This window comes from Haliotis rufescens, unplaced genomic scaffold, assembly GCF_023055435.1.
Source record: "Haliotis rufescens isolate VD_foot unplaced genomic scaffold, xgHalRufe1.0.p SCAF_62, whole genome shotgun sequence".
NCBI classification, from domain to species: Eukaryota; Metazoa; Mollusca; class Gastropoda; order Lepetellida; family Haliotidae; genus Haliotis; species Haliotis rufescens.
In genome coordinates, this window is record NW_025964353.1 from 763,925 (window position 1) to 785,671 (window position 21,747).

At 40.5% G+C, this 21,747-nt stretch overlaps 1 protein-coding gene across 3 annotated transcripts in view; it reads left to right on the top strand.

Annotated features, from left to right (window-relative positions):
- Positions 1–21,747, top strand: part of LOC124114005 (TNFAIP3-interacting protein 1-like) — a 49,917-nt gene that overhangs the window by 18,320 nt on the left and 9,850 nt on the right. For 2 of the 3 annotated variants that reach the window (XM_046474518.2, XM_048386923.1), the window contains exons 4-12: positions 9,188–9,421; positions 10,589–10,710; positions 11,498–12,028; positions 13,024–13,158; positions 14,238–14,332; positions 14,960–15,089; positions 15,405–15,518; positions 17,954–18,151; positions 21,078–21,317. In XM_046474518.2, coding sequence (XP_046330474.2) covers positions 9,259–9,421; positions 10,589–10,710; positions 11,498–12,028; positions 13,024–13,158; positions 14,238–14,332; positions 14,960–15,089; positions 15,405–15,518; positions 17,954–18,151; positions 21,078–21,317 — 1,728 coding nt within the window. In that variant the 5' untranslated portion in view covers positions 9,188–9,258. Of the gene's footprint in view, positions 1–7,195; positions 7,257–9,187; positions 9,422–10,588; positions 10,711–11,497; positions 12,029–13,023; positions 13,159–14,237; positions 14,333–14,959; positions 15,090–15,404; positions 15,519–17,953; positions 18,152–21,077; positions 21,318–21,747 lie in introns of those variants that run through there. The other variant, XM_046474519.2, reaches the window with a different exon arrangement.

Sequence of the window (21,747 nt, forward strand, 5' to 3'; positions counted from 1 at the left end):
CTCTCTCTCTCTCTCTCTCTCTCTCTCTTGTGTGTGTTATTTTTTATGATTTTATGGATTGGGAAATTATTGAACTATTATTCTCTCTCTCTCTCTCTCTCTCTCTCTCTCTTGTGTGTGATATTTTTAATTATTTTATGGATTGGGAAACTATTGAACTATTACTCTCTCTCTCTCTCTCTCTCTCTCTCTCTCTCTCTCTCTCTCTCTCTCTCTCTCTCTCTCTCTCATGCCATGCCGAGATATGGTAATCAGATACAGGTTTAACGTTAAGCAGGGGAGTCCCCTGATTGAGATTCACATAACCGACCTGCAGCAACATGTTCCACGTGTACCGCGGTTGTAATCAGTGACCTTCACCTTGCACCGTCATCACATTATTCTGGGCATGCCCGTCGCGTACGAAAGCTAGGACACACCAAAACTCAATAACAACGTCACATCTGCATGAACAATATGCACCATCCGACAAATCTATTCACGATGCAATCCCAACGATAGGGATAGTGTGTTTTCAGCAGCCCTACGGCCGGTTGAGGCAAGCTGAATTGTCAGTTTCAAACCAGTTTCTGAGCAACAATTGCATCAGCATAACACATACATGCAGCGAGGACACGCAGGGCCGTAGGAAGTACGTTAGCGTTCCATATCAGCTGTAATGCCCCCAAAACATTGTGTATTAGTGCACTGCAATAAAATTGAACTGAATATTTGAATTATTTACCGTAATATGGAGAAAGTAGGCCCTTATGTTAGTTTAGTGATTGACTATGCATTTCAATGTATAGGTCAGATTTCTCTTTCTCCCGAAATGTGTTAAAACAAATATATATTAACCGTGTCTATAGTTTTTGATAGAACTGCTATATACCATATACATGTATTTAACAAGGAGATTGTGATTCCTTAATATTGTACCTTCGGGTACCTTAAAAAAATTGATTTTCGCAAACAGTTTCGCTTCATAGACCATACAAAATATAAACATAAAAAAGTAGTCAATAAAACACTATTGTTAGACCTTGTACCACTACAACTTCAAATCATGCACATGCTTGCATTTTCGATATCTTGGCATTTACCGCCAAGCTGGTCTAAAAATAGATTTAGGCTTTTCCCATTCCCCTTTTTGGGATATCCCTACTTTTCTAAATCTCTTCGTCCCTGTGGTTTCCTTATCAGCGTCATTTATCCTTATGCCCTTACTATGTGGACTAGTACACGAAGGTAGGTGTGCACGTTCTCAATGCATGAGTAATGTTTATAGACAAGACGCCATTCACGCAAATGCATGCATACCGTGATTACATGTGTATGCGCCAGCATGATCTATATATAGTGACAATACACATTATTTTGTTCACTGAGATATTAGCTATGTATTTCCAACTTTAATCGTCACATGCAGTGGTAGAAATCATGCAAACGTATGCTAGGTTCGGCCCATTGGCAGTCAAGTTTGATATTTCGTCGTTCGATCGAAATTGTCTGTGTCCGCCAACACAAATGTCATGCGCTGCATCCCTCTAATGTTCAGTTGAATAGAGACTGCTCCACTTCCTGATGCCTGTTTCATGTCTAGGTCTAGACGCCACTAGACGTTGTGCTGTGTGTAACACTGAAGCTCACTCTGGTCTCTGTGTAATAAGGATAATCGTCTACTGCTAAACATTACAAGAAATTGTTGCTACAAAGCAGCAATACCAGCGGCTAGCATGCAGAAAAAATAGTCTTTCACGTAGACCCTGAAACAAACAAATATATCCGATACCGCCAAGGCAAGTCTATAATAGTTGGCAAGTCTAGATTACTTACTTACTTACAAGATTGTCTTACATTGTGAATGTTGGAGAAATTATTTACACTGGCAATCTATATTATAAATGTTTGGTTCAGTGAATGAGTGAGTTAATGCTTTGGCTCGTGTTATGTAATAATAATTTGAACAAAATGACAAAGAGGACTACCCAAAGTCTCATCATATTAACAAAACACATTCATGGACCAAACTACCCTTCGAGGCTTCGGCCTGCATTTCTCTATAGTAATATGAAAGAATCGGGTGTCCCTTAACTTCTTTTGGGTGGTATTCATATAGTTCGATGTGACAGATTAACTATCGTGATATGAAAGAATCGGGTGTCCCTTAACTTCTTTTAGGTGGAATACATTTAGTTCGATGTGACAGATTAACTATCGTTATATGAAAGAATCGGGTGTCCCTTAACTTCTTTTGGGTAGTATACATATAGTTCGATGTGACAGATTAACTATAGTAATATGAAAGAATCGGGTGTCCCTTAACTTCTTTTGGGTAGTATACATATAGTTCGATGTGACAGATTAACTTTAGTAATATGAAAGAATCGGGTGTCCCTTAACTTCTTTTAGGTGGAATACATACAGTTCGATGTGACAGATAAACTATAGTTATATGAAAGAAACGGGTGTCCCTTAACTTCTTTTAGGTGGAATACACATAGTTCGATGTGACAGATTAACTATAGTAATATGAAAGAATCGGGTGTCCCTTAACTTATTTTAGGTGGAATACATATAGTTCGATGTGACAGATTAACTATCGTGATATGAAAGAATCGGGTGTTAAACTGTAATTACATATCGAAAAATATTTCATTGGAAAATGCCAGTCTTGACAGAGATTTGTCTGATAGTCTTTGCTGAAATTCATAAAGGAATAATAGGATAAGTATAGTTGTTGATAAAACTGAAGTGTTTGATTAAGCTGTAAGACTACAGAATGTTTTGCTTCACCACAACTTGGGGATGAAAACTGTTCTGAAATATTTATAAATATTCTCAATTTCAATTTTTCCCCTCTAAAATAACATTTTGAGGTTGCTTTTCACTACACCGCCTCGTCGAACCACAATAATTTTAGTTTTCTTTCATTCAGTGGACTTAGACAACTTTACAAGAACGTATATTTTCTTTTGTAGCTGGAAAGCGCTGTCTGCAACTAACGATACATCGCCTGCGTAAAATTATATAGATAGATGTAGTATCTCAATGCTAATACATATGCCTTGGACGCTGTTTTGTTCCAAAATCACAATGAGTTTATTTAAAAAGATAATAAATGGTCTGGGGCTCAAAACACATCCCTGGCGAATATTTGACATTACAGGTGAAATACTCAGAAATACCTTCCTTCGTTCGATCACACAGGGATAAGTAAGAGAACATCGATGCTAGCAATGGTAGAAAGTTTCCATTAACTTCTATGGAGTACTATATATTCGCTGTGCAGAGTTGCGTCCCTTGGTCACGCCAGGAACCTATGATCGTGGGTTCCAGCCCGGGTTCGCGCCAATTATGGCTCCAGGTTTGTCAGCACCATACAGTGCTCGTTTCAACTGCATCACTCCAGACTTCCCTCCCACACCAGCTGACACGCCGTGATATAACTGGAAGACTGTTCAAGGCACCGTAAGAAAGCATATCCCGTACGTGTCATGCATTGGCTCTTCCTCCAATATTCATGATGATGCATTATCGGAACCAATATACAGTTTGTTTGATCATAATGGATATCTGTCATTCATTAAAGCTGAAATAGCTGTAAGCAATTATTCGTCTAATAGTATTTTAAATTACAAATATGATCCTTTTAAGAAACAAAACCCGTTTGAATATAAGCCTATAAGCTAAACTTCCTGTGAAATTCGTAAAAACTTGTTTTAGACGTGTCTTCACATTGCCAGTAACTTGTAAGAGGCGACTAACGGGATCGGGTAATCAGACTCGCTGATTTGGTTAATGCATGTCATATAGCGTATCCCTATTGCGTAGATCGGTGCTCATGATGTCAGTCACTGGATTGCCTGGGCCAGACTCGATCATTTACAGACCGCCGTCATATAGCTGGAATAATGCTGAGTGCGGCGTTAAGCAACAAACTAACAAATGACAGTAACATTGAGATAACAGACGTTATGTCCAGACACTCTTTAAACATGTATACAGGTATAACAGGTGCGTTGAAAAAGTTGACGTGCAACGTGTTGTGAGCAAAGCCGTTTGTGTGGACCATCGTTGATACTGCGTATCGAAATAAAGAATTCAACTTGTACGTGTGTACAGAATCTGACCATCATATATGGAAGTGATTGATCTGGTGGAGTTGTTTGTGCCGTTGCCACAATATTCAAGCCACGGGGTCAGAAAGAACATCCAAGAATGGGCTTTCCGTATAGTAAATAAAAGCGACAAAATAAAAGCAGAACTCTCTGCTCAAAACAGAGTCGTTTGTACGATTCCGACTATATCATAAGCATGTGTTTATGAAGCACTATCAGGTAGTGATGATACCAGGTGTTCGCGAAAAGGTTAGCGTATCCTGCCCCACCGGTGGCACTTGTCACAAACACATGCAAAGGCAGAAAAACGAACCCCGGCGCTAAGTGTGGCAAGTCAACGCTTTAGTAAAACCCCGAGACTACCCACCCACCCCTTTTCGGTATATTGATGTCAGCTTCATACTAAGTGGGAACCATATGCAATTGCACTATACAACGTTTCAAACAATGTATATAATAGTTACATTTGCTTTATGATATTATGTGCAAAGGCTAGAGGAAAATAATGGTAGAGGTAAAATAGGAAGCGGGGGAAGGGTGTGTGTTGATTATTCAAAGTCGATAACATCCGGTGAACGGATCAACGTGCCCTCATGCATAATTGGAGGCGGTCGGGTAGCCTAGTGGTTAAAGCGTTCGCTCGTCACGCCGAAGATCCGGGTTCGATTCCCGACATGTGTACAATGTGTGAAGCCCATATATGGTGTCCCCCACCGTGATATTGCTGGAATATTGCTAAAAGCGGCGTAAAGCCATACTCACTCACTCATGCATAATTGCATTCTGAGAGACCAAGTGAACACCATGTTGTGGTATAAGAAATTGATGATACTACCCCAGCGGCTACACACCTCCCTATAGCATATGCATAAGTAGGCCTATACAGCAACGAGTGTCGGGAAGGGCAATATTATTATCTTATATAAGATAGCTAGAAGGTAATTCGCAAAGAACATCGAAGAACGAGGCGTGTTTTCAAAGAAGTTTATTGATAACTTGTTTATTATAGTATATACTGTAATAGCGACGTTTCGGTTTAGATCCTTACGCCGTTGTCAAGCCCGACTAACTTTATGACTTTATCAAGCATCTAGATCTATAACTATGACACTATACGATTGTGATGTTTAAATAAAGATTCAAATACCTTTAAATACCATGGTTGTTACATTTGAAGTCGGATTCATACAGAATGACATGGATACTACACCCACCGAAAATGGCTATAACCCGTACTCAGTTACTTTTTAAAGCAAGATGTCTGAAACCGGACTGCTTTGACCAAATTAGACCGTAAAAACGTCAGAAAATCATGTTCATTAACATTTATTCACAGCACTAAAATCACATATTCTGGCATACATGCATTTTCATAGTATTTAACTCATAGCACTAATTTCACATATTCAAACATTTTGTGCACTTTTAATTCAAATTTCGTTATACATTTAAAACATTGGGATTAAATAAATTGATTTAACTCAATTGGCCGTGGTGGCATATATTGCTGTTTTCAGTATTTAAACTACTACATATTGTTACTGAATATTACTGGCAAAACCCAAGTGAAAATGAAAAAATTGTTAAAATGTGATAGTAAAACCCTTATCATGTACATCTCGAAATATATCTAATACTGCTTCTATTGATAACTGTTGACTCCTTCCGCCTTGTAAATGTAAATTGTAAGACGAACGGCTTGTGGCCCAAGTTTTCATTTTGAATACACTTCTTTTCTGTTCTGTTCTGTTAATCTTTTCAATACGTTCTTATTCATTCTAGCATTTAATTCACTTGATGTGAATGCACCATAAAGTCTAAAGACACCCGATTTTATTAACATACACTGAGTCCCATGGATGTTCTATATCACTGAAAAAAACGGGCACAGATCAAACACAACTTAATTATAAACACTGGTTAAAAATCTGGTAGATCTACATCTGTATCACCTAAACGAGTTGAAGTATCTTACTCTGCACACAGTTGGGAGATGCTCATTAATTAAGTAGGTAAGGCTGGGCAGTGATACTGGTCACACTGCACTGACCTATCGGTGATTGGCACGTCTGACAATTGGGAGTGAACCTTCTTTGAAGTCAGAAAACGTACAACTTTATGGATACCAACTTCTTGTTTATTGCATGTGTAATAATCTGCATCGAACACGTAGCTATGTGCAATAAACAAGAAGTTGTTATCCATAAAGTTGTACGTTTCTTACTTACTCACTAACTTTGGAAAATCGAGAATGCCAATAAAACAATTCTTGGAAGTCGGCCAAAAAATGGGTCTGGATCTCCGTTGGTATGGATTGTCCAGTTCCCTGCATGATAATCCATACAGAGTGTGTGACTCTTAACCATAATGTGAAAAGATTGATCGTATTTTGAGAATGTAGATCTAAAACACATTTAAAAATGTCGTGAGAATTTTTATCAAATTTTAAGATTGATACAGATCTGTCGTAAAGTCCTAATATCACTGATAGAGATTTGTAATCACGATTCTGATCATATGTCCAGGGGATCAAGGCTAGATTTAAAAGAAGTTAGGCTGTCTCAATTGTGTGAAAGAATTCACTTCAATCAAGAAATCGGGGCGGTCGGGTAGCCCGGTGGTTAAAGCGTTCGCTCGTCACGCTGAAAACCCGGGTTCGATTCCCGACATGGGTCCAATGTGTGAAGCCCATTTCTGGTGTCCCCCGCCGTGATATTGCTGGAATATTGCTAAAAGCGGCATAAAATCAAACTCACTCACTCACTCACTCAATCAAGAAATCGCAACAGAACGTGTTTTCTTTCTATACGAACCAAAACATTCACCAAAACGGAAAAGATTAAAGGGGATTTCCCATCGGAGCGTATGATAATTATGAATCGATCGCTGCAACGAACGCCGGTTTATTCAAAATTTCAATCTAGTTACTCTATGTTTCTTTTGCACAAAAAGTGATTTTTTTTATTGTAAAGGTTATTTTGTTAGACAGAACTGACGAATCACTGATTCTGCTTCGAGATATTTAATACCTTTAAAATACAGTAATTCCATCCACGAGTCAAGATTTTGCACAATGTGTCTCACATCCAATCAGAATCTATTTCCTGGTTGAACGCGATGATGTGAAAATACGGTTCAGGAGTGGGCATGGAATGTGTAAGATATTTCTCATTAGGAATTCTAACACTGTATTTTACTTTCATTATATTATGCAGTATTGATGTGGCTATCAACAACTGACGTGGTATGCTCGTTCTACTCCAATCATGTCCGTTGTACCCCGTAAACTATCTGGCCTACAGAGCAATGCGTTTTGGCGATGTACTCATGTGTGCGTGGCTAAAGTTTGACGAGTTGACGGCATATGTTGTGTTGTGAAAAAAATGTCTTAACAGAAAAGGGCCCGGATATTGGCGGATAAGGTTATTTACGTGCATTCTATCACCAACTAGGGTAGATACAGGACATGTGTTGATTGCGCCAACATGTTGTAACAATTGTTCTGTCAATAAACTACGACGCTTTCTAAAAATAGATTAATAATGCGTCGTATAGAGTCGTCACACGGTGTCTAGCCGGGAGGGCCACATTTCAGAAATGGCTATTGCCGGTAGAGCCACATTTTCAGCTGAGTGCATTTCACCTATTCTAGCGGGTAATTAATTAATCCGATTACCGATACCTTTATATGAGTGTCCCACATTTAAATTACTAAGCGTGGTGTTCTTTAGAGATACCTTTAAATGAGTGTCCCACATTTAAATTGCCCCTCCTGACAGCAGACCCCAGATCCAGCTGGAGGAGAAGTACTCCCAGACTGAGGGAGGCGACCAGTTCCTACACCGTGTTAGTGACGACATCCTCATCTTCACTTCAGACAAGAACATTGTATCATGTATCTGGAGGAGGGTGCAGAAAGAAGGTCTGGTGATGGACTATAAGGAAGATGAGGAGGTGAAGAAGCTGGTGAGAAGAGCTGCTGCTCTCCCTCTAGTACCTCGTGACAAAGTGGATGATGTGTGACTTGATGCCATTGCTGGCCCTAAAGTGACTGCCTTCATGGACTACGTGACAACCAGTTGGGTTCAAGGATGGGCCTTCATGCCAGAGATTTGGAACCATTTCGAAAACCAAGGCCACCGTACCAACAATCACCTGGAAGGGTGGCACAACAAGATAAAGAAACTTGCCAAGAAGTGCCACCCGAACATCTACGAGGTAGTGAAGCTATTTCAGCGAGAGCAGTCACTCAAAGAGGTTGCAGTCCTGAGACTCTCTCACCAGTGGTCAGAACCTTCACGAAGAAAGAAGTACAAGGCAATCGATGCACGTATTGCGTCCCTCAAGATCCAGCTCCTGAACCAACACCTGAGTAAGATGGAATATGCTGACCACGTGGGCGACCTCCTTCATCTGCAGTAATGACATTAAATCCATTATGATATTCATATGCTATTCATATTCATCAATGTAAAGTTTTGATGAATATGTTATCCTTGTTGAATAAAAAATGAGAAAACAAGATTTGTTTTGTTATATACGGTAACCTGTTAGAATCACAAAGCATGTTTTGACAGCATAGCCACGAGAGCCACATTATACAATCACGCAACCATAACCATTGCCGCGAGAGCCACATCAATTTGGGCTATCTATTTTCGAAATGTGGCTTTGCCGGCCTGTAACCCGTCACACATGTTTGAGCAACCAAGAGCACATTGAATTGTATGACATGGCATAGTACATACATTGGCAGGTTGACGGTTGACGGTTTCCGGACCCCTGATTGGCACTAATATTTAGTTAATGTAAAGTGGCTATATGATACTGTTTCTTCTAATATTATATAACTTTAACGTACATGATACATATTTTAAATAGGAACTCGTTATTTGTCAGTAAATAAAAATATATACTGTACCCCTATTCTCTGCTTACATATAAGGGGCATATATTTTTATTTACTGTTCAATAACGAGTTCCTGTGATATTTTAGTACATCATCCTATTAATATCGTGAAATGTTTCTTTTTGTAACCAACCATATCCACCTTATGTTTAATTTGTGTTTTTGTCTTTTTTTTCAGACATCATTGAAGGTACCGTATCTGAATCATTTTTACTTTGACAACAATCCAAAGGTTTGACAAAAGTAAAAATGTTTGAGATAGAAACTCGGGACCGAAGCAGCAGCCCTAATGGTGCCTCCAGTGATGTCACACCTGCAAACCAGCAACTACAAGATTATGAAGACAGGATTAAACGACTTGAAAATGAAAACAAAGTACTCCATGGAAGAATAAGAGGATACAAGACACTTGGTACATTATTTTTTATTCTCTTTGGTCACTTAAACAGTACAGATTTGTACAGTCATTAAGTCCACATCTCCACACAAAGTGATCTTTGAAGGACCTTACAAACAGCTACTCAAATTTACAATATGTATGAATAAGGATGTAATCATGTTAATTACTACTACTCAGGAATGAAACCTGTGTTGTAAGTGCCAGTATTTTACATGTTTGGACATTCATAGTCATAATAATGGTGTCATGTTTTGTTTGTTGTTTAATGCCACAGTAGCACTATTCCAGCTACATGACGTCAGTCTGTAAGTAATTGAGTGTGGACCAGACAATCCAGTGATTGACATCATGAGCCGCGATCAATGCAATTGGGATACGATGAAGTGCATCGACCAAGACAGCAAGCCTGACCACCCGATCCTATTAACAGCCTCGTGTGACAAGCACAGCCCCCTCGCACAAGCTTGAGTTACTAATGACCTATTCTAACTCGGGTCTTTATGGGTCACTGGTGTCATTTGTTTGAAATGATCATCATGTTTATCCTAGAGGCTCTGTGATACAATGATTAGTGTTGACATTAGGGGAGGGGGGGCTCAAATCTGTAAGGTTACATACATTAAAAGTATTTGTGGCCACAACTATTGTTTTCTGACTCTGCTAACTGTACTGAAACAGACATGTCTATAGAATGAACAAACTGACACTAGGATAGCAAGAATTTTTATTACACAAAAGTCTTCTCGTCATGATGAGAATGTTCATATTTGAAAACCAATTATCTTCAATTGTTCAATAGGCATTACTTAGAATTTGATGAATGACAAAGTAGACACAATTTTATGGATAACAACTTCTTCAATACTGTAAAGGCAATGTTTCGGTATAGATCTTGCTTGACAACAGTATGAGGATCTATATCGAAACATCACCTTTTCAGTAATTAAAGAAGTTGTTATCCATAAAATTGTGTCTACTTTGTCAATCTTCAGCTTAAAAACGTTGAGTTTAAAGCAGTGCTTTAGATTGCGAGGGTGTGTAGATGTTTGGTACTGAAAATATTAACGGCCCATCATTTCTGAGCTTTAGACAAGATATATCTGATTCCTGGTTGCTCGTTTCCATCGACCTGGTTCTGCATGTGTACAGTTTGTGTTCACCATCATGTTCGTGTTTCAGGTGATTTACTGCAGGAAGCTAAAGAAGAGAACAAGAAGCTTGTAGTGGCACAAAGACATTTGAAACAGAAACTTGATAGTTGTACATCGATTAACGGATCTGAGTTTGACTCCGACCTTCATGTAAGTTACTGGGACCATGTGATACGTTCAACTTGTTTTAACACATTTCCTGGTTATTTAGGACTGATGTCCCTATGCAGTCTATATAGCTGGGGCTTCAGTTCACAGGCCTCAATGTGGCAACTAAAACGGTCGCCAATGCGACCTAAATTTCAATTGTCTACTGTCTAAAATTCAGAGGTAGCCAAATGACTACCCTGAAAAATATCGTGTGGCGAATAACTTCCATTGCTATGCACATGTAGACACAAAAATAAAAAACAGTTGATCTTGGTAAACACGTCTGCTCATAATTGTACAAATAATTCCTCCTAAAGTCGACAATGAACCAAAATACATAAATATTAATGTAATTAGTATTTTATTTTAGTTGACCATGCGCATTAAAAAGCAAGGATATACCTATATAATCTAGTAACACAAAAATTGCATCATTCTTCGAGTCACAAATAACAAAAATCAAGTACAGTTTCCACTATTATACAGTTCCAAGACTAGTGCTATGACTTGTACATATTATAACAGTTATTAGATAAAAGATAATTTCAAATGTTGTATACTCCCCAGGGAGTTGAGAATGATAACTGGAATGCTAACGGATCCACTGGTTGGGGAACAAATAAAACTGCATTTGAGCAGATACTAGTACCTTGATAATAAAGTAAAAGAATTGGTCAGTTGGATTACCTGAAACCCAAGTATTGTTTACTTTTTGGGGTCTGAGACTAGTTGTCATGAGTTTCAATTTTGAGTTTGAATAAAATCAATAGAACTTGTAATTTTCCAGTCAACTTCACAGACTACTACAACCACCGTTAAACTGGAACCGACACAGAATACCGACATGAACATGACCCAGATAGCCGAGGCTGACGTTGAAGCTGTATCTCAGATGGGGCCTTCCCATGATCCCGGTGTGCCCACAATCACCGAGAGATCTGTCGCCAGCAACCGGGACAATGCGGAGACCAGCGAGATGCACGGGTCAATAAGAGAGATAACTCCTATGCAGGAGTCTATGGTGGATACCCAAAACGACCTATCTCGCACCGAAACAGGAAAGACCACCACCAAGGGTGGAAACATGACCCAAAACTTGGAACTCGACTCCGATCGATATGAGGAGCCAGAATATGAGAAGGTTGGCCACCAGATGGCGTACAAGCCCGGCAGCATGAGCAGTATGTCTGTCATCTCTTCTGGACCTGATGAGAAGTATAACTTCCCCTCCTTGTCATCGGGAACTTCGCGAAGAGTCCAAGATGTCAGACCAAAGACGTACCAATGTCAGCCCAATGAGTATGAACTCCGACCTATGGTGAGTGTGTGATATGATAGTATCGCTTGCATCATCATGATCATGTCAATTGTAATCAGTTTATTGTATCAAGCATACCACATATCCTAGAGGTGGATTATTTTAAGCAAAATTCAGAAATCAGAGCAATAAGCTGATTCAGCGATGATCTTTCAACTCTCAAAGAAACAACAGAGGTGATGTTTTTTAACAATTTTACTTTTAGCGTATCTCTCTACATGGTGTCCTTATTCATTGTTTTTGGGTTAAAAAGATGCTTTTCAGCATCTTCTTGCATGTCTTACATGCTTGTCTATTTATTTTGAAATAATACGTACATAAGTACCATTTATTACGTACGAGGGCAAACATATCATGGTTCATAAAAATCATATGTGCCCTTGGGTCATGTCTTGTCACGAGACAACAGTGTATTGTTTCCGTCATCTGTACAGAATTGTTTAAGTCATTTGAATCTTATGCAACGTGAGGTGGCAATGACGTCACACTAGAAATGTCATAGCTGTAGATTGTTGACGTCTTTTGACAAATTGTGGTTCCACTACTGTTGCGACTTGCTGTCCATTTAGGTAAACACTAAAGATTCGTCTTCGACATCTTCTTTGGTAATAAATAGACCATTTTATTTGTGTTCATGTCATACTATGTTTATGACACTCGTGCCTAAATTCTGGTATTTTCCTCGCTCTTACTCATGAAACTCTGGAATTTAGACACTCATGTCGTAGACATAGTATGACATGAACACTCATATAATATCCTCTATGTACTACTCTTTAACCTCTAGGTCGAGTAGCCTAGTGGTTAAAGCATTCGCTCGTCACGCCAAGGACCCGGGTCAGATTCCCGACATGGGTACAATGTGTGAAGCCCATTTCTGGTGTCCCCCGCCGTGATATTGCTGGAATATTGCTAAAAGCGGCGTAAAACCATACTCACTCACTCACTCACTTTAACCTCTATGAGCTTGTAAGACAGCCTGTGTTGATGTGCAGGACTCGGAGCTCAGCGTGCAGATGAAGTACATGCTACAGATGCACAGCACCGTTGAGGAACCAGAACTGGCAGCCAAGTTCCGCAAGATGTCGGAGGACATTGCGAAAACAGAGGAAGATGCCAAAAGGTTCAAGGTAAGGACATTTTTATTGTATCATTGTTCTCATTCGTTGACAGATTTACTGTAATTAGCTTACTGACATGATTTATGACATTATACTTTTGATCCAGTATACAGTTTAAAGCATTTCGTCAGGAGTGCTCCCAAAACTGTTGTGCAAATGATGATTATTTTTGTAAATTCTGGTTCACAATAGGGTGACGGTACCCATTGCTTGTCACAAGAGCTGAGGATTAGATCATTAACATGGATGAAAGTGTGTTATCATGCCTAGATTATTTACTGTCAGTCATGATAAAGATGGAATGTTGCTGAATATTGCTATTCCTTTATTTCTAGCCATCATTGCGAACGATTACCTTACTTCATTATTTAGCATTGTAACCATGGTAACATTATACACTGATACCTTTAACTCACAGAAAGATGGACTTTGGAAGAAATAGCTTCCACCCTTGCCGAACTAGTCTGGAATTTCCAGACTCGATCGTAGCACTACCAGTGGCTATTATGAGTTATGTCCCTTCTATTTCCCTCCTATTGACCAATCAGATCCCAATTGTCATATCACTTGCAATTGCTTGAAACAAAATGGTGGTGCTCAGTCAAGACGATCTGATTGATAATCAAGATCTATATTGTAATAAAACAGGTCTTACCCTGCACTGTGCATCAGATTACTGAAGCACCTTGATTAAAAACGTGAAATGATTTGCAAAATATCTGTCGTCTGACACTTGGGGGTAAACAAGCTTTGCAACCCCTCCAGTTGAACCGAAATCTGCACGTTGAAATCCATGTTGTTTATGAACGGTGTGTCTAGTTCATCACGCGATTTTGATTGGACTATGCATAGACTTGTTTGTCAAGCCAAAATGTAACTCCGGAATTCCAGCCTAGTTCGGCAAGGTGGAAATGGTACTTTTATAGTCAGTTGACACCCACGCCTCAGGAAGAGGGAAATAATTACATATTCACATATTCTGCCTAATCTCTAACTTACATTATTGAAACTGTCTTATTCATTTATTTTCACTTGCATGACTTTTATGAATACCATGATATACAAATAAGAGTGTCAGTGTATTCCAGAATCTGGCCTACACCTTTGCCCAAGAGAACCAGCGGTTGAAGACGTCAACGGCCATGGAGTTGAAGGAACTGAAGAACCAGAACTTCGAGCTCAGGTAAACATGATGTTTCTCTATACGCAGATATGTTGGAGTATCAGCTAGTTTCTCCAATCTGATTCAGTGATTGGCCTTTCACTTCCAACTATAGGCCTGTAACCATGGTAACTGTTTCACTGGTGTGTCAGTGCATTGCTGTACAAGGGGTTCCAAGCTATTGTCAGATGAGGGTAAGACATGAAGTGCAGATTTGAAAGTGTACACGTCGATCCCTGGGCATGTGCACAGGGTTCTACTTGGGAGACCACTTACACAAAGCAAGGAGAGGACGTATATGAAGAGGTCATAAAATGTGTAAAGTGTCACCATGGTTACAGAAGAAACTATTTATTAAAGGGGTGGGATTCATTCTTAGGACTGTATCATATTTTGCCACACACCCCCAACCCCCCTTAATAAATGACCAATCCAAAAATACTGTTCACATTTGTAATTTTTTATTGGAAAAAAATTGCATCATATTTTCGTGGTCCCCCCATATACTTGTGATAATTTTTTGTTTTTAAACATAATATCACCAGATAAATACCGTATGGCTTAGCCTTGGCAAAGTCATCAACAGAAATATGACCAAGGTATCAATGTTGTTTTCTGCATTTTATTGAACTCTATTGTGATCGACAGAGAGGAAAACAAGCGGCTCATTAGCCGGATCAAGAGGCTGGAACACGATCGGGACCACCTGCCTGTCACCTCCGAGCCTCTCACGTCACAGACCCGGTTGGCAGACTGGGTGGCAGTAGAGACCCCACAGGTAACACAGCAGTTGCCTCCCTTGCATAGTTTTACCTAAAACTTATAAAATGAATTGGGATTAAACCAGTGATATATTCACTGTCTTTGGCAGATTTTATTATGTTTTTCTGTTCTGTGTAATGATAGAAAACATTAGTAAACCTTATCAGTTAAAAGTGATTCACATGAGTAATTTGACTATGTTGATTTGATTATTTGAATTGAAGCAAAAGCGGCAGTAATGACGCTTCATTTCAGTTTATAATATTCTAAATATTGTGAAATTATTATGAAGATTTTAATATTTAAAAGCCGTCGACTGGTTTGTTCTCAGGGGAAGGCTGGCGTGGAAGGGGAGCTGTTCCAGCAGGGCCCAGACTCATCACTTCCAGAGGACCTTGGCGCCGTCATGTCCAACATCCGATGCCTGAAGAAAGAGAACAAAGAGGTAGGTAGTCAGAGAGTGGGGGCTGACAGAGGTGTATGTCACCATGTGATTTGTGGCAGTCTCAGCGCTATGGGGAGTCTCACATAGTGGGCCCCTAATACTCCCACTTGTTATTAGAGCCAACTTAAAACAGTCAAAGTCAAATGTGTTGCCATGGAAACATGAAAAAATCAAATTTTGAAAAATTCCTAAATAGCAAAGGGACCACTTCTGTCCTTGGTTAATATATGTACCAAAGTCTTTCACAGTTTTTTCAAGTTGTGCTCCAGAAGTGACACTTACCTCACCCAAGTCCAAATTGTTTCCATGGAAGTCGAGAAAATAAAAATGCCAAAAATCCCCTAATAGCAAAAGGCACAACTTCAAGATCTGTTTGATATATCTGCCAATTTATGTTGAAAAATATTGAACGCTTTTTCAAGTTAATAAAACGTTCTGAAAAAGTAGGGCAAAACACAAGAATGAGTGACAAACGAGGCTGCTAAACTCAGGAATTTGACATTTCAGGATTAAGTTTTTTGGGAATATGTCTCAAAACATAAGGAATAAGGTTTTTTTTCCCCGACATCAAACGTTTGAACTGGTCCCTTAATAACAAAATCTGGCCCAGACACACCAGCAACTTGCAGCAGGAACAACGATCCTTGGTAAAGGAGCACAGTGTCACGCAGTCAGGAACAACGGTCCTTGGTAAAGGAGCACAGTGACACACAGTCAGGAACAACGGTCCTTGGTAAAGGAGCACAGTGTCACGCAGTCTGGAACAACGGTCCTTGGTAAAGGAGCACAGTGTCACGCAGTCAGGAGCAACGGTCCTTGGTAAAGGAGCACAGTGTCACGCAGTCAGGAGCAACAGTCCTTGGTAAAGGAGCACAGTGTCACGCATTCAGGAGCAACGGTCCTTGGTAAAGGAGCACAGTGTCACGCAGTCAGGAGCAACGGTCCTTGGTAAAGGAGCACAGTGTCACGCAGTCAGGAGCAACGGTCCTTGGTAAAGGAGCACAGTGACATGCAGTCAGGAGCAACGGTCCTTGGTAAAGGAGCACAGTGACACACAGTCAGGAGCAACGATCCTTGGTAAAGGAGCACAGTGACACGCAGTCAGGAGCAACGATCCTTGGTAAAGGAGCACAGTGTCACGCAGTCAGGAGCAACGGTCCTTGGTAAAGGAGCACAGTGTCACGCAGTCAGGAGCAACGATCCTTGGTAAAGGAGCACAGTGACACGCAGTCAGGAGCAACGATCCTTGGTAAAGGAGCACAGTGACATGCAGTCAGGAGCAACGGTCCTTGGTAAAGGAGCACAGTGACACGCAGTCAGGAGCAACGATCCTTGGTAAAGGAGCACAGTGACACGCAGTCAGGAGCAACGGTCCTTGGTAAAGGAGCACAGTGTCACGCAGTCAGGAACAACGGTCCTTGGTAAAGGAGCACAGTGACACGCAGTCAGGAGCAACGGTCCTTGGTAAAGGAGCACAGTGACATGCAGTCAGGAACAACGGTCCTTGGTAAAGGAGCACAGTGACACGCAGTCAGGAGCAACGATCCTTGGTAAAGGAGCACAGTGACATGCAGTCAGGAGCAACGGTCCTTGGTAAAGGAGCACAGTGACATGCAGTCAGGAGCAACGGTCCTTGGTAAAGGAGCACAGTGACATGCAGTCAGGAGCAACGGTCCTTGGTAAAGGAGCACAGTGACACGCAGTCAGGAGCAACGATCCTTGGTAAAGGAGCACAGTGACACGCAGTCAGGAGCAACAGTCCTTGGTAAAGGAGCACAGTGACACGCAGTCAGGAGCAACGATCCTTGGTAAAGGAGCACAGTGACACGCAGTCAGGAGCAACGATCCTTGGTAAAGGAGCACAGTGACATGCAGTCAGGAGCAACGGTCCTTGGTAAAGGAGCACAGTGTCACGCAGTCAGGAGCAACGGTCCTTGGTAAAGGAGCACAGTGTCACGCAGTCAGGAGCAACGATCCTTGGTAAAGGAGCACAGTGACATGCAGTCAGGAGCAACGATCCTTGGTAAAGGAGCACAGTGACATGCAGTCAGGAGCAACGGTCCTTGGTAAAGGAGCACAGTGACACGCAGTCAGGAGCAACGATCCTTGGTAAAGGAGCACAGTGACATGCAGTCAGGAGCAACGGTCCTTGGTAAAGGAGCACAGTGACACGCAGTCAGGAGCAACGATCCTTGGTAAAGGAGCACAGTGACATGCAGTCAGGAGCAACGATCCTTGGTAAAGGAGCACAGTGACATGCAGTCAGGAGCAACGATCCTTGGTAAAGGAGCACAGTGACATGCAGTCAGGATGATCAGCCCACGGAGCGGGTCACTTCGACCTGTTTAAATCCCTCTAACAACAAGCAACAGGACGTCCCATCTGTATATTTAAGAAGCCAAGAAGTGTATTTAGCCAATATCTTTTTTTTGTAGCTGAAACAAGCCAATCAGAGCTGGAATATCAGATGGCAGGAACTGAACCGACAGTGGGAGCTGAAGGTGAAGGACATGAGGTCACAGGTCGACTCCTACAAACAGGAAATGACAGAACTGCAGAAGCGAGAGAAGCAGCTCCAACAGGACTGTGAGAAGATGGTCCAGAATGCCAAGACGAAGGCATATGAGGAGGAGGTGAGATCTTAGCTGTTTGATCAAATAGTTCTGAATTTCCTTTTTGACTTTGGCATGTTAGGCCGTTTATTTTTGAGTTAAACAGATTTTCTTCATATTCCAAGAGTGAGTGATTACCTACTGAAATAAAGTTTATGAGTAACAAACATTTATTTTTACTTCCGATAAATCTACGGTTTATGCTTGTCCGTAAAACTTGGTTTTAGTTATTTTGTCAGCAGTAGCAGGGATTAGGGTTGCCTTGAGGACATATTTTATTTGTTATTTGTCATGGTGGTTTGGGGATTGGAGATTCATTTACAAATCAGTGATTTACAAGGTTCATACAGGCTTGAAAAGGCCTTGAATTTTAGTGTCCACCTTGAAAGGCCTTGAAAATGGCTAAAATAGCTTGAAAAGCCTTGAATTTGTACAAAATGACATACATGTACTTGTTAATAACAGTTTAAGTGTCATTTATCACAGTGATAGATTTGTGTGCCCAAGAATTTGTGACAAGGCTTAATTCATTTTATTTGTTGGTTGTGAAAATAGACCTTGATGAAATATGTCTGATGTTCACACTGATTTTAGGTCTTACTACTGTCATATATGGTGGATTTAATAAATGTTGACTAAGGTTAATAACCCAACGAAAAGGCCTGGAAAATTACAGTTGAAAGACGTTTAGAGTTTCATATCTGTATGAACCTTGGTTTATGTTATTTACATTTTCTTTTCATTTGATTTGGCAGTGGTTGGAATGTTTCTTTTTTGTCTTTTTTCTTTTATCTCATAGCATTTCTCATGCCTCAAATTTTAGCATGAATGCTTTGTTAGTTATAGTGTGTGGGAGAGTATAGGTGACATTATACACTGTGTATTGTTGATGTGTTGACCATGCCTCACCATGCCTCACCATGCCTCACCATGCACATATTAATGTGTGATCCAACTTCCTTCCACAGATCAAGTTGGCCACGGCCATCTTGGTTGATACTTGAAAAATGCTTGATCGAGCTTGCTCAATAGGAACCCATAGGGACATTCCTGACTCGCTAGAACCTCAACATCAGGGTAGTAGGACCTGGAATTTGTCAATGTCTATGTAATGGTGCACATAATACACATAACAGCAAATTCAGTTATTACTGGATAATCAAGAAATGTCAGATTCTAGCCAAAACAATTTGCTCCGTGTTGAGGTATATTCGAACATTTCGTATTTTGGATGGTTTCCCTTTATGTTGTAATCACTCTGACAAATGCTGAAAAGAGTCATTTATCCCGAAATTTCCTTTACAGAGAAAGAGATTTACATATACGAGAAAGTTGGAAGTTCCCTGAATAATAACCTCAACATTGAGCTGGTTGGCCGGAGCAGACTTTCTTTTGTGTAATACTTATCATGGATATTGTCAGAATTTTTGAAAATTTGGGCAAACATATATACAACTGAATGAGGAATCTAGCAGAGTCTTGCTCCAGTTGACCCGGCCTTGTGAGTGGGCAGAGGGCGACCAAATAAATGGAGCTGGTCCATGGATGTTTATTGTTAGTTGTTTGTGCATGTATGGTACTTGTGAAAGAGAAGGCTAAAGACATGGCCAGGTGTACAAAGTTGGTACTGTAGGGAGTTTTGAGAAGTATATAAGGAAGGATGGTTATGTTTGCCAGCACTCCGTTGTTGTTGGTTAATCATTTATGGGCAGTCGGGTAGCCTAGTGGTTAAAGTGTTCGCTTGTCACGCCGAAGACCCGGGTTTGATTCCCGACATTGGTACAATGTGTGAAGCCCATTTCTGGTGTTCCTCGCCGTGATATTGCTGGAATATTGCTAAAAGCGGTGTAAAACCAAACTCAGTCACTCACTCACTAATCATTTATGATGCACTCGACTATCATGCCCATGTCCGGCCTCGGTCTGCAGTGTGAGACTCTATGTGACACTCTGGTCAGTGTCTCTATGTAATGAAACTAGTTATTCCAAGATTGAAAAAGGTCATTATATTGAAGTAAAGTGTTCTTTCAAGGATTGATTAATAATTAATAATTACATCCTGAGAGCAAATTTGCAGGTATTTCTTTACCTACTGGCTATCTTCAAGAATTAATATTCAGAAACAATAAGCATCCATGTGATTACATTGGTAGCTTGCTCTCAAGACATTTGAGTCTGTCAAGCCAGAGTGTTACTCCCGTAGCCGTGAAACCTGTGGTACTTGTGGAGGTAAGAACAACAGTCAAACACTGCTGTGTCAAACTTACGCTTGTCTCAAAGTTTGGTCCCTGCATATTCCTTCTTTATTATTATGTAACCTCTGATGGGTACAAGTTACGATTGTCTCGACGTCATCTCCCAGTCACAGACATGTACTTCCAGCACAAATTTACCCTGTTGAGACGACCTTGCCACGTATCATCGGTCATCACGGTTCTATTACAAGGCTTAACAAGCCAGGTATCACTGTATTGAGTTCCCCGTGTCAGAGACCTATTGTCTTGTCAGCTACCCTCAAAGAAATGTTTAATTGATGAGCCTATTGGGGATTAACAGGTCGTTTGATCAACACCACATGCTAAAGTTAGAGAAGCCATGATAGTCTCGTGTTAAGGATCAATGCTAAGAATAATGTTAGTCATCTATTTCATGTTCCCGTTGTTTGTTTGTCGCACATGTTTTTCATCTAAGGCTTTCTTCATGCCAATCAGCAAATGAGTACCAAGTTTTTTGGTTGTATTTACATAGGTCCCTTTAGCTTCAACACAATGGTGTTTGACTGTAGTTGCCATGGTTACTGCTGACTTTCTCCAAAGATGATTTTTTACTCCTTCAATGTGCCATTATGCTCTACTGAATCATCTCAATTCTGATAATGTTACTGAGATCAGGGTTGGTTTATGTTATGGGAATGCCCCGAGTAACACTTTCTGACTTGTGTTTGTAGACTGCGAAGGAAGAAGCGCTGATGAGGTTCGACCAGTGCACATACCAGAGGCGGAGTCTGCAGGATCAGCTGGGTGAGCTCCAGGCCCGCTTGGAGACCGCGATCCGGGACAAACACAGTTTGGAGGCGGAACTCGGTGTGCTCAAATCTCGTTACCAAGGCAACATGAGAAGTGGCCAGTTTGGGATGGAACGAAGCAGAGAGGATCTGACCACTGAGATTGAGGTCCTGAGACAGCAGGTATGTGCCATGTTCACATGATTAAGTTTAGGGATCGAGCATTTGATTTTCTGGATTGGACAGAGCTGGGTAGGATTTGTTCTAAAAAATATTCAAACCCCTTGTCTACAGAAAAAAACTTACATGTCCTGTTTCTTGCAGACTACAATGAAGTGACCGAAGAATACAGTTCATTATATATATTTATTTAAAAAAATGAATAATTGAGCTCCCGTTTATGTTGAAAAAAATGGCTAAGCTCCTAAACATTATTTAAAAAATGTTGATCTCAAACCAAAGCCCCACCTTCCAAACAGTGTGATACGGGTGTTAAAACTGAAGTATATTCCTTAGAAATTCGAAGTAGTCTGATTTTTGCTCTGGTATTTTCAATAAACGTCATTGTTGGTACGACAGCAATCTTTATGACCAGTGTGTTGATGTGTGACAG